This window comes from Miniopterus schreibersii (assembly GCF_964146895.1).
Source record: "Miniopterus schreibersii genome assembly, chromosome: 10".
Taxonomy (NCBI): Eukaryota; Metazoa; Chordata; class Mammalia; order Chiroptera; family Miniopteridae; genus Miniopterus; species Miniopterus schreibersii.
In genome coordinates this window covers 62314871-62327060 of record NC_138110.1, presented here as the reverse complement: position 1 = coordinate 62327060, position 12190 = coordinate 62314871, and the positions used below count along the sequence as shown (strand labels likewise).

At 41.1% G+C, this 12190-nt stretch overlaps 1 protein-coding gene and 1 pseudogene across 2 annotated transcripts; one reads left to right on the top strand and one right to left on the bottom strand.

Moving 5' to 3' along the window:
- The first annotated feature begins 720 nt into the window (after nucleotides 1–720).
- On the top strand, nucleotides 721–1911 carry LOC308562342 (lupus La protein homolog pseudogene; annotated as a pseudogene). The gene has a single exon. The product of its transcript is annotated as a lupus La protein homolog pseudogene (transcript).
- A 5586-nt stretch (nucleotides 1912–7497) lies between these two features.
- On the bottom strand, nucleotides 7498–9298 carry LOC308562341 (beta-defensin 127-like; the record flags this gene model as incomplete). Its single annotated transcript, XM_081148332.1, has 2 exons — nucleotides 7498–7712; nucleotides 9250–9298. The coding sequence occupies 2 exons, from the start codon at nucleotides 9296–9298 to the stop codon at nucleotides 7498–7500; spliced, it is 264 nt and encodes an 87-aa protein (XP_081004458.1).
- Nucleotides 9299–12190: the final 2892 nt, after the last annotated feature.

Genomic DNA, 12190 nt, shown 5'->3' with positions numbered 1-12190 from the left:
AAGGCTTAGATAGAAAGGACTTTCTTTACTGCAGCATTTCACAGGCTCCTGTGTTTTTCAGTCTTCCATCACTGTAGATAACCAGGGCCAATTTTAGAGTGGGTCCATTTAGTCACTGCACCGTGAAGATGGGTCTTGCCCAATTTCTTTAATCTGTATGTGTCCTGTATTCTACTTCAGTCCATCGACCACTTAGGCACAAGAATCCTCTGGCGTGGTTAGTGTCAGATCACCCCGTGAAGTGTCTCCTGTGTTGGGAGAGAGGGGCATAGTGAACTGAACAGAAAATCAAGCCTTGAATTCCTTGGGTGGATGCAAACTTTGCTTTGATTTTCCCTGCTGTCCTCCTATACCCTCCATAGGCATAGGAGGAGGGGTGTGGGCGGTGCTGTTGGATGTGTGTTTATTTGTCTACTTTATCATTGGTGATCCTCATCCAAAGGTATTGTTCCCATTGCTTTTCAGAAGAGAGGGAGGAAGGGAAGGAGGGAGGGGAGAGAAGAGAGACACATCCACTGGTTGCCTCCCGCACCCGCCAGAACTGGGGGCAGGGAGGGAACCTGCAACCCATGTACGTGCCCTTGACCGGGAATTGAACCCAAGACCCTTCCACGCTAGGGCCAACGCTCTAACCACTGAGCAGCACCAGCCGGGGCTGCTGTCACTGTTAGTGATCCTGTGACTTGGCTCTGTGGGACCAGGGCCTTAACGATAACCAGAATGGGTGAAAATGGTGATGATAAAAAATGGCTGCTCTGGAGGCCAGAAGCTGTCATCAAATTGAGTGTTGTTTTGGTCACTGCAATTTCCACGGGACAAAATTTTAAAGGAACAGATCTAACTGGATGAAGGCTGGGTACCTTTGGAGGTAATGATGAAATTCAACAGGTTAAACCATCTAACAGACTTCAATGTAACAATAGAAGCACTGAGCAAATCAAAGGCAGAATTTACGGAAATAAGTGAAGCTAAAACTAAAATCAGATCTCTAAGCAAACCCCTCCTTCAACTGACTGGTGATGTATAAAAATGATGTAAAAAACATCTGTTTATATTAAAAGCTTCCCAGCTGATGCCACTCTTGTTGACATAAAAGAATGGTTAGAAGATAAAAGTCAGGTACTGAATATTCAGATGAGAAGAACATTGCGCAAAGCACTTGAGGAGTCAACATTTGCTGTGCTTTATACCATTAAATCTGCTAAGGAGTTTTTCAAGAACACCTGGCCAGAAGAACAAAGATAGGGACCTTGCTTTTCAAAGATTACTTTAGGAAAAGAAAAAAGAAAGAAAGCAAAATAAAGTGAAAGCTAAACAAGAGCAAGAAGAAAAACAAAAGTTAGCAGAAAATGCTGAAATGAAATCTGTAAAAGAAAAGATTGGATGGTTTACTGAAATTTTGGGGGAACTTAGATGGTCCAACCTGTAGAGAAGATTTACACATCCTTTCCTCAAGTCATGGTGAAATGAAATGGATAGATCTTGTCAGAGCAGCAGCAGAAGAATAATTCTATTTAAAGAAAAAGCTAAGGAAGCATTAGATAAAGCTGAAGATGCAAAAAACCATGTTAACTTACAGTTAAGGAATAAAGTGATGTGGGAAGCACTAGAGAGAGACGTGGAACACGAAGCACTGGAACAGATCACAGAAGAACCTCAAGAATCCCTAACAAATGGAAATCAGTAGGTCACAGATTTAAAAAAAAAAGAAAGGGAAATAAAGCTGCCCAGGCTGGGTCAGCTGAAGGAAAAGTACAGTTTTAGGACAAGAGAACTAAATTTGATAGTGATGATAAAAGCTACAAAAATGGTACAACTGGACCAGAAAAAAAAGAGCAAAGGGGAGAAACAAAGGAGAACCTGTATCAACACAACAGAAACCAGAAAATGGTGCTGGAGACAGAAGTTTAGTAAACACATTTAAAAAAAAAATTATTTTAATTGAATTTTAAGCTACTTCTGTCTTTGGAGGCTTTAAAAAAGAAAACCAAATTAGGTCCACTCTAAGGCCCACCTGTAGGAAAGGAATTTTGTTGAACTTTTTTTTATGTGTGTATTCAGAGGATTTAAAAAAAATGTATGGTTCTGTTTGTATTATTTCAGATGATTCAGATATCAAAAGGTTCTTCCATTACATTGCCTTTGTAATGAGACTATATTCGTACAAACTAATAAAATATATACTGCATACAAGAAAAAAGTGGACAAAAGATCTGAATAGATATTTCTCCAAAGGAGACATACAAATGACCAATAAACAAAAAATATGCAACATTAGCGGCCAGATAAATGCAAATCAAAACCACAGTGATTTACCACTTCATACTCACGAGGACTGCTGTTATCAAAAAGACAGATACATTTTGGTGTGCACGTGGAGAACCTCCAACCCTCTGTACCCTGCGGGTGGGATGCAAAATGGTGCAGCCACGGTGGAAAACAGTCTGGCAGTTCCTCAGATGGTAAACAGATTTACCATATGATCTGACAATTACACTCCTAATTATATATGCAAGAAAATAAAAACATAGTCCATCCAAAGACTTGCACACAAATGTTCATAGCACCGTTATTCATAATAGCCTAGGTCACAGGCCTGTACCCTAGAGCTTTGGAAATGTACAAACTCATTCCTACCACCAAAATAAAAGAAAAAGTGCTGGGAAGTGAATTGCCTGACAGATGTTCAACACACCAGCTTGGAAATAAGAATTCAGGAGCAGAGAACCTCTCTTTTAATGTGGCTGGAACAAGAATAGCTTTTCAGGGACAGATTCAGAGTAATTGGGCTAATCTTAGAAATACCACTAAGGGGAGAGCTGCCCAATTAGAAAAGGAATATAGGCTAATATGTTCAGGTTTGAGAAAACAATGAAAAGTGAAACTGCAGATTTATCTTTAAAATCTTTGGAACTTGACCTTGTAGGAAACAGAGGTACTTGAAAGGTTTGAGAGAGAATGAAAATATCATAAAATTTTATTATAGAAATGTAGTTCAGAGAACAGTGTAGGGGCCAGGCCGAATGAAAGAAGAGTTCTGGAGGCAAACAGAACAGTTAGCTCTCTAATCTACCCACTTTGTTCTTTTAAGAAATATGTTTTTATTGATTTCAGAGAGACGGAGGGAGAGGGAGAGAGAGATAGGAACATAAATGATGAGAGAGAACCATTGACTGGCTGCCTCCTGCACGCCCCCTACTGGGTGTTGAGCCTGAAACCTGGGCATGTGCCCTGACTGGAAACCGAACCATGACCTCCAGGTTCATGGGTCGATGCTCAACCACTGAGCCACACAGGCTGGGCTAATCTACGCACTTTTCCCCCTCACTACCTTGACTGTGGTCCAAACCACCTCTCACCTGGCCAATTGTAATAATCTTTTAATCTTTCCATATCTACTCCCAGTTACATTTTTTGCATTCAATACAGAGTGATTAAAAACTGCAGACCTGACCACATCATTCTCTGCTTAAAATATTTAATGGCTTCCTGTTCCTCTTTAGTTAAAGATCAAAATCTTTAACACGGCCGATCAGCCCTAATAAGTCTAGCTGGTCTCTGCCCAACTGCAACATTATCCTTTCTCCTGCTCTCTCCCAGGAGCCCTGTTTCTTCAAGTATGCCACATTCCTCTAACCCCAAGGCCCTGGCATACGGTGTTTTCTATGCATTGCATTCTCTTTCTGTATCCCTTCCCCACCGGTTCTTTTTTGAAAAAACAACCTCTACTCATTATTTAGCATTAGCTCAACTTTCATTTATTTGGTCAGTTCAAGCATGTGTCAATTGCTCCTTGAGTAGCAAGCAGGAAAGAGTTTGGGTAGTCAGTTGCTGGCTAGATTTTATGAAGCAAAGAAAATATTAATAGCAGTTGACATTACATTATTGGAAGGTATGATGAGTGGGCCATGGCAAAATACAGGTAGTTTATTAAAGTTCCTTCCGTTTTTATAAATCATTATATGATTTCCTCCCAACTGAGCTTGCTTTTCTCCTTTCTTGCTGAGTAGTGTTTCCTAATGACACTACTCAGTAAGAGTCAAGAATCAAGGACTTCTACCCTGGTCAGAGTCAAGAAATTCTTGTCTACTTTTTTCTGTTTAAAAATTCCAGCCTTGTATCCAGTTCAAAGGTCTTATCTTCCCACCTCTCTTATGCAGGTTAGAACTGTGACTTCAGTGGCTTGAAATGGAAGAAGGGGCATTTTATGACTCTAAGGCACGTTCCCCTCTAAGACTGCCTCATACAGTTGGTTGTTTTAAACCCATCCTTGTTCACAAGATCACACACATTCAGGAGGACTTACACATATTCACTGACACACACAGGCCAACCTCAGACCCCTGTCTCAGGATCTTCTGAGGTCACTTCTTTCATTCGCTCACTGTTTTTCTGTGGCTTGATTTCCAACATCCCCTCTAGATTTGGAAGCTGCTGCGATTGCCTCGCCTGGAGGGTGGGAGTGACTGAGGATGGTGTGTGCTGCCCACAGGGTGTGCATCCCAGCATCCAGGCTGTGTGTGAGTGCAGCCAGGGCTGCTGTCTGCTTGGCTCTGGGATGCTCCTTCAGTCAGAAGAGCCAGGAGGGCATGTTACGCAGCAGCTGCATGACTCTTAATAACATATGCTTTGATTACCACATCAGCATACCCGGGAGTGGTGTGCTGGTGGGGCTTGGACCAGCTAGATGGAGCCCATTGTGGACATCTCTTCCCAGCTCCACTTTCAGCCACTTCACATTGGGGAAATAAGCTGTGTCGGAGAGTTTACACCAAGGAAGTGAGCAAATGCTTTAAATCAGGAAATCAGGTCCCTTCCCCACCCTGAGAGCTGCTTTATCAGCTCACGGTTGTTCAGATTGTACAGTCACGCCCTAACAGCTGTTTTGTTTTTTAAAACCTTGACGGAAGGTGACTTTTTTCCTAGTTCACTTTATTAGCCAGTAGGGAAACTGTTGGACAGAGTGGTCAGCCTTGGTGCAGGCAGTAAGGAGATACATTGTCTGTAATAAGTTTAAGAACAATACTAAAGCCCGGCCGGGCGTGCCTCAGCGGTTGAGTTTTGACCTAGGATCCAGGCAATCGGGGTTCGATTCCCGGTCAGGGCACAGGCCTGGATTGCGAGCTTGATCCCCAGTCAGGGGCATGCAGGAGGCAGCTGATCAATGACTCTCTTATCATTGATGTTTCTATCTCTGTCTCTCCCTCTCCTTTTCTCTCTCTGAAATCAATAAAGATATATTTTTTAAAAAAACAACAATACTAAAACCAGCTAAGTCTGCTTTTTATTATCACCATGTGCTGGCAGTTCTAAACTATGTCTGATTAAAATACTCCTCCATAAAAAACTTTTGTTGGTTTAAGTTCTAAACAATTGCTGCAGTAACTGTTGAGTTTTAATGGTATATATATATTTTATATATTTTTAATAGACTCTATTTCTAGAGCAGTTTTAGGTTCATAGCAAAATTGAGTGGAAGGTACAGGGAGTTCCCATATACCCCCACCCCCCAGCCTCCTGTCAACATCTGGCATTGATGAATCTTCACTGGCACATCATCACTCAAAGTCCGGAGTTACTTTTGTGTTCACTCTTAGTGTGGCACATTCTATAGGTTTTGGCAAAATCATTACAGTATCTACAGTATAGAATCATTTTATTGCCCTAAAATTTCTCTGTGGTTCACCTGTTCTTCCCTCCCTGAACTCTTTACTGTCTCCATAGTTTTGCCTTTTCCAGAATGTTGTATAGTTGGAATCATGCAGAATGTAGCCTTTTTAGATTGACTCCTTTCACTTAGTAATGTGCATTTAAGGTTCCTTCCTGTCTGTTCATGACTTGATAACTCATTTCTCTTTAGCAGTGAATAATATTCCATTGTCTGGAGTTACCACAGTTTATTTTTCCATTCATTTACTGCAGGGCATCTTGGTTTCCTCCAAGTTTTGGCAATTATGAATAAAGCTGCTATAAACACCTGTGTGCAGGTTTTGTGTGGAGAGTTTTTAGCTCATTTGGGTAAACACCAAGGACTGCAGTTACTGGATTGTATGGTAAAGTGTGTTTAGTTTTGTAAGAAACTGCCAAAGTGTCTTTCAAAGTGGCATGTCCCATCTTGCAGTGAATGAGAGCTGTATTCCACATTCTTGCCAGCATAACACTCAAGTATTACACTCAAGTGTAATACTTGTTCTGGATTTTGGGCCTAATACTGCAATTCAGACCAATTCCTAGGTCCTTTACGTTTTCTCCAAACTCCAAATGTCCCCAGGCACCAAAAGGGTGCATTACTAGTGGTAACACACAAAACAACAATAGAGGCATGGATACATGGAAGAGACTCACAGCTGTCAGAAGGGAGAGGGGAGAGGGAGACTGGATGAAAGAAGGTGAAGGGATCAGCCAAAGAACAGGTGTGCATAACCCACAGACACAGACCACAGCGTGGTGATGGCCAGAGGGAAGGGGTGGCAGGGGCTGGGTGGAGGTGGGCAAAGGGGCTGGGAATGGGGACATCTGTAATAGTGTCAACAATAAAAATAAAGTTAAAAAAGCAAACAACAAGGAAACTGCTCTGTTTTGGAATTATATATTTATGCCTACCTCCACCTTACACAGTGAGCTCCACCTTAATGGCATCTTCTCATCTCTCTCTGCCCAGTTCACTGATTTTACACAGGAACTAAAGAAATCAGACTACCCATAGTTCAACTTCGGATGTTCTGTTCATAAACCAAAGTGCATGTATATTCTCCTGAAATGTCCTGCCTTTTCTGGTTTTCTTCCATTTGTTGATTTCAATCTGTTCACTCGGATCACCTTCTCTACTATCGGTCACCTATTGAAATCTGACACATTTCACAAGGCAGCACTTTAAACTCACTCATGAATTTCTCCTGAATACTCGGCTTCTCCATCCCCTCTCCTGATTACATGTCTACTTTCCTGAGTTTCTTGTTTCAGTTTTCCATATCATAGATTTATTATTGTTATTTTTTTAGTGTACTGGTTATATCACCTTTTCAAGGGGGAGGTTCTGAGTTGTCCTTGTCAGTTCATCACTTGGTATATTGAGTGTTCAGTCATGGGTTAAAGGAGAAATAAGTCAGAAAACTGGCAATGAACTTTATTAGAATCTGCTTTAAGGTTTTCTGAGGATTAAGGAACCAGATGGGAAAAGACATGGATTTCTTCACCTTAGGATATTGGAATAGGGTAAGAAATAAATAAATGGAGAATTGTACTTAATTTATTGGGGACTAAAGAACTTTCTATGTATGTATCATAATCTTTTTTTTTTTTTTTTAATACATCTTTATTGATTTCAGAGAGAGATAGAAACATCAGTGATGAGAGGGTCGTCATTGGTCCGCTGCCTCCTTCATGCCCCCGACTGGGGATAGAGCCTCAACCCGGCCATGTGCCCTGACCAGGAATTGAACCGTGATCTCCTGGATCCTAGGTCGATGCTCAACCTCTGAGCCATGCCTGGCCGGGCTATGTATTGTAATCTTGAGGAAAGGTTAGTGCGTATGTCATTAGCTTTGGACGAGGTGTCTGTGTAATTCTTTTACGTGCTTCCAGTTCCACGATACTAAGGCAACAATATCTCCCATTTTCACATAATACTTCCCGTACTTCAGTTATTTTGCATATTTTCCTGCAGTGTCCTTGTATATATTGATCCCAGCATTTCTTAAGTTGTTCAGTTACTGTGCACATGAAGAACAATAGGCCAAGGTCAGTGTTTGAGACTGAAAGGCAACTGTGGAACATGGGGAGGGTAGAGGAAGCTTGTAGGGATTAGGTGTATGGGGAGATTCACAAGGCAGATACCCGTGATGTCCCACAGAGTGTGCCCTGAGAGGGTAAACCTCAGTGTATCTGTCCTTGTGATCACTCCTATTTAGCCCTCCAAGGTTTTGGGCTTCCAGCCAATATCTGATTACTCCACCAAGAACATCAGATCTTGTTTGGGAAAATATAGGAGCTGAATCCTTGACTTCAGGGTATGGCACTATGCTCCATCAGGGAATCTCCGCAAACCTTCCTCTGTTTGAATGTTCCCGGGCATTAATTTTTTAGTACTGCTCCACCTCTAATACCCAGAGTATAATAACTTTTTACTGTGTATCTATGTCTGGGTCAAATTATGCTCTTGGGTTCATACTCACTTCCATGGTCAAGAATGACTTTCTTGTCCAGTCAGGTGTTTTTTCCCCTCAGTAACCTTCCTCCCCTGTTAGTTCCAGCACTGTCCATTTGGCCACTGCCTACCTTCCTTTGGCTCCTGTGTCACTGCAGTAATCTTGGGCCTGTCTTATCCCTCTGTGATTCCTTCTCCTTCCTCTACCTCCAGTCGCAAGAATCCCTCCAGTGTTCAGCCCCAGACCTTTGCTCACCTTGATATATATCCTTTCCTTTAGTGATCCTAAATACTTTCAATCATCTAAGAGTTAGGATGTTCAAATTTTGGTTTCTGGGCTGGCACAGTCTCCTGAAGTAGGCCCCAGAGGATGAAGGCTGAGAACAAAGATGCTGCCTCCAACCCCAGGTTCTAGAACTCCTTAGATTTTTGGGAATGTAAGGGGCAGGGGACAGACCATTACTATTACTATCATAAGAGACAGTTGTAATAGATAAGGTTTTGAACGAGAAAAGAAAAAACTAATTTTAAGCTCTTAGTATGTGCCAAACCGTATGCTAGGTGCTTCACAAATGTCATATTATTTAATAAGGCCCTCACGAGTCAGGTGTCATTATCTCCTCCATTGAGGAAACTGAGGCATAGAGAGTTTTCACTGTTTATCCAAAGTCGACAAACTAGTAGTAGACATTGAAGGCCTGTTTCTCAAACCTGACTCCAAAGTTTGTGCTTTTTCCACTATTCACACACTGTAGTATAATAGACTAATATCTCTATCTGTCTGACAGTATGGTTGGATACCCAGAGTAAAAACTGTATCCAAAGAAATAAGGGCTTCCCTAGATATTGGACTCACTGTTTTCTACACTGAGACCTTCCCAGAGGAAATGATGGTCTCTTTTCAGCTCTGAGTACTCTTTCTTAAGAACCGTACCATGGTAGAAGGCCTCAGGAAGAGAGAATTTCTGATGATGTTGGGTGGACTTCAGCCATCCATAGGGGACCTACTTCCTTCTATTGTGAATTATAAAATTACCTTGGGTTCTTAGAAATGCTCCATCCCATTTTTGATTTGTGTGAGCCCCTGGAAAACTCTGGGTTACCTGTGGGCTTCTGGAACAGCAGAATTGCAATGATCAGGAGGAACCTCATGGCCAGGCTTCCCAAAGGAGGTGGCAGCCAAAGCTCTTGGTCCAATGAGTTGCACACCATGTCACCTTCCTCAGAGGCTTGGATTCTTATGCGCTGAACCAGAACAGATGGTATGATACGAAGGGTATCCCCAAACTTATGATCTGTGGACTTTGTATCATGTGGGCAGGCACTGGAAATTTGAGGCCACCCACTCTACCCCTACATGGCATCAGACAGCATGTTCTATTCCACCACACCTGATGCTATTCTGTGGGCTATGGACTACTGGTAAGAAGAACCTGTGCTTTCTCTACTTTGGCTGTCTGCCCAGATAGACCAAGGTAGACATGTACTCACTTTTAAGAATGAATGAGTTAATATAAATAATAAAGCCTATTCCATTTACTGCATTCAGCTAAGTCTAGGATCTCTGGGTGTTGTGTCTATCACTTTAGTCAATCCAAATGGAAGCCAATTTTTATTTCCACATCCTAGATTAATTATATACAGACAAGCAATATACAATGATAGAGGAATAATAGGATGACTCCAATACAAATTTCATTTAGAAACAGCAAAAAATGGAGAAAAGACAGAGATAACAGCATAAAACATTGTCCTAATGAACATGCAGAAATAGTCAGGTACTGTATGTTTTAAAAATTCTTGTGGCACACTGGTGTGCCTGCCGTGGTTGAAAATCACCCATCAGTGTAGAGAATTCTTTAGTCAATTTTTATTCGTTCTGTTCTGATCTCTGTGAAGGTTTCCCTTGTTCATTGACCTCAGTGGCCATACCTTGGAGACTGGGCTGGGGTGATTCTTCTGGGGATTCTGCTACTTTGGCAACATGTTTCCTACTGGTACAGGTTTAGGAAACGGTATGAATGAATTTGTTACCCAGGCTTTGATTTCTGTGTCATTATAACTCTTTTGAAAGATTAACAGACTTTCTTTCAAGTTGTTCTCAGTCATCTTCATGTCTAAGACCCACCCAGAAATCCTTTGAATCATGACAGTTTATCTTAGATCCCAACCAGGGCACTGGTATCGATAAACTTTCGGAGATTTTACCATCTCTATAGCAGCCCTTAGCTTAACAGCCTCTCACTCAGGCTCTGACTGCACGTAGTTCAACACAATAGCTTCTGGATAGTGTAGGTGAACTAATTGAGATTGATAACCATGCATTTATACTGGAATTGATGTATGCTTTTGTGTAAGGCCACCAGCAACACTCATCTTTCTAAATGCAGAAGAGAGTTGGGTTAATACAGGGTTGTGGTGTGCCCAAGGAACCAAATGACCAAAAGAAGAGAAACAAAGGAGTCCTAGTTATTGGCTATAGAGTTAGGAAGTAAATCATGGACTCTGTTCTTGATAAGGAGAGAAATATAAACAGGGCAGGGCTGATAAATTGATCTTTGAGTTTTGAAGATGACTTTATTTATACTAACAAAATGTATTGCCCTTGCGATGGAGAGGACATTCTGTACCTAACCTGAGAGAAGAACATTCTGTACTCCTTGATTAGAAAACTCACATTCCTTTGTCCCACAGGTAACATTAAGGCTGCATCTTAGAAAAAATGGGGTCTCTCTACTCCCACTTCAGTAATGTGTGTGTGCTCTCATGTGTGTGTGCGCATGTGTGTCTGTTTTTCTGTCCCGTTGTCAGAGAATCTATGAGGCTAGATCTCCGAGATTGATCCCATGAGAGTCTTCTTTCCCCCAAAATCTTCTTAGAGCTTGAACAGTAGGTGTTCCCATGAGCACGATGGGATGAGTACAGAACACGATGTTTCTTAATAAGGAAGAAATCACCAGTTAGTACTTACTGTTACATCTAAGGGCCTCAAAAATTTGGGACTTTTAAAAGTACAAATTGTTTTAGTGTACTACTTATAAAAGGACATAAGTATAATAAATTTCTGGATAATTCACCCACCAAGCTCCATGGAGTTCAGGAGGTAGGAGAGCAAATAATAGTTGACCATTGAACAATGCGGAGGTTAGGGTTGCCAACCTCCCACAGTCGAAAATCCACCTATAACTAGGTGTTGGATTATTTAAATGGGTCAGTCAGGGAAGTTGTGTTTGTTTGAAAGATTTTTGTTTCATTTTTCTTTTTATGTCTATTAAAAACAATATTTAAAAATAGTTTTATTGTGTAACATGTACTTTATTGAGAAGAATCAGGAAATATAAAAATAGAGAAAAAGGCAATAGCCAGCAGCATTACTACTATCTAAAGAAAACATCTGGAAACGTGTTGCATAGCATTCTAAAATTTTTCTTTAATAGAATGAAAATGGCTTTGTTGTTTAACGCAAATATCAGCTTATGGAATTTTCCTGATTAACAGGAAAGATGTAGTTAAACTGTCTCACACTTCCACCAACTGCATGGCTTTTGAAAGTCTAGCATCCGTCAGACCTCTGCTAATTTCAGAAATGTTTACATTCTCAGGGATACACTGGCTTCCAGAATTCCGTCTTCATGTGCTAACCGACTTGTACCATACCCATTCTTCCAGGTGCAAAACTCTCCCTTGAATTCCAGCAAAAATAAAATCACACATACTAAGAATTTTGGAGTTTATCAGAACTTATGCAAGAGTTTGGGAAGGTGGATTACTGAGAAGGCGATTACCTGGAGTAACACAATCAAATTTCAAAATGACTGGAAGACATCAGTGATCTTAAGTGAAATGCCTTCGTCCCAGTAATGGTGAGTTCGCTCGGCTTCACCTAATCTTCTCATTAGCTCACTGGCTTTTAAAATTGTTTTTCCTTTTCCATCCCCTTCACTCAAACTTTCTTTTCAAAATTGCCCCCAAGCTCTTTTATATATTATGGAATAGTTTTTAGTGTCTACTGGCTACATAAATATTTCCTTGGCTTTAATCCCT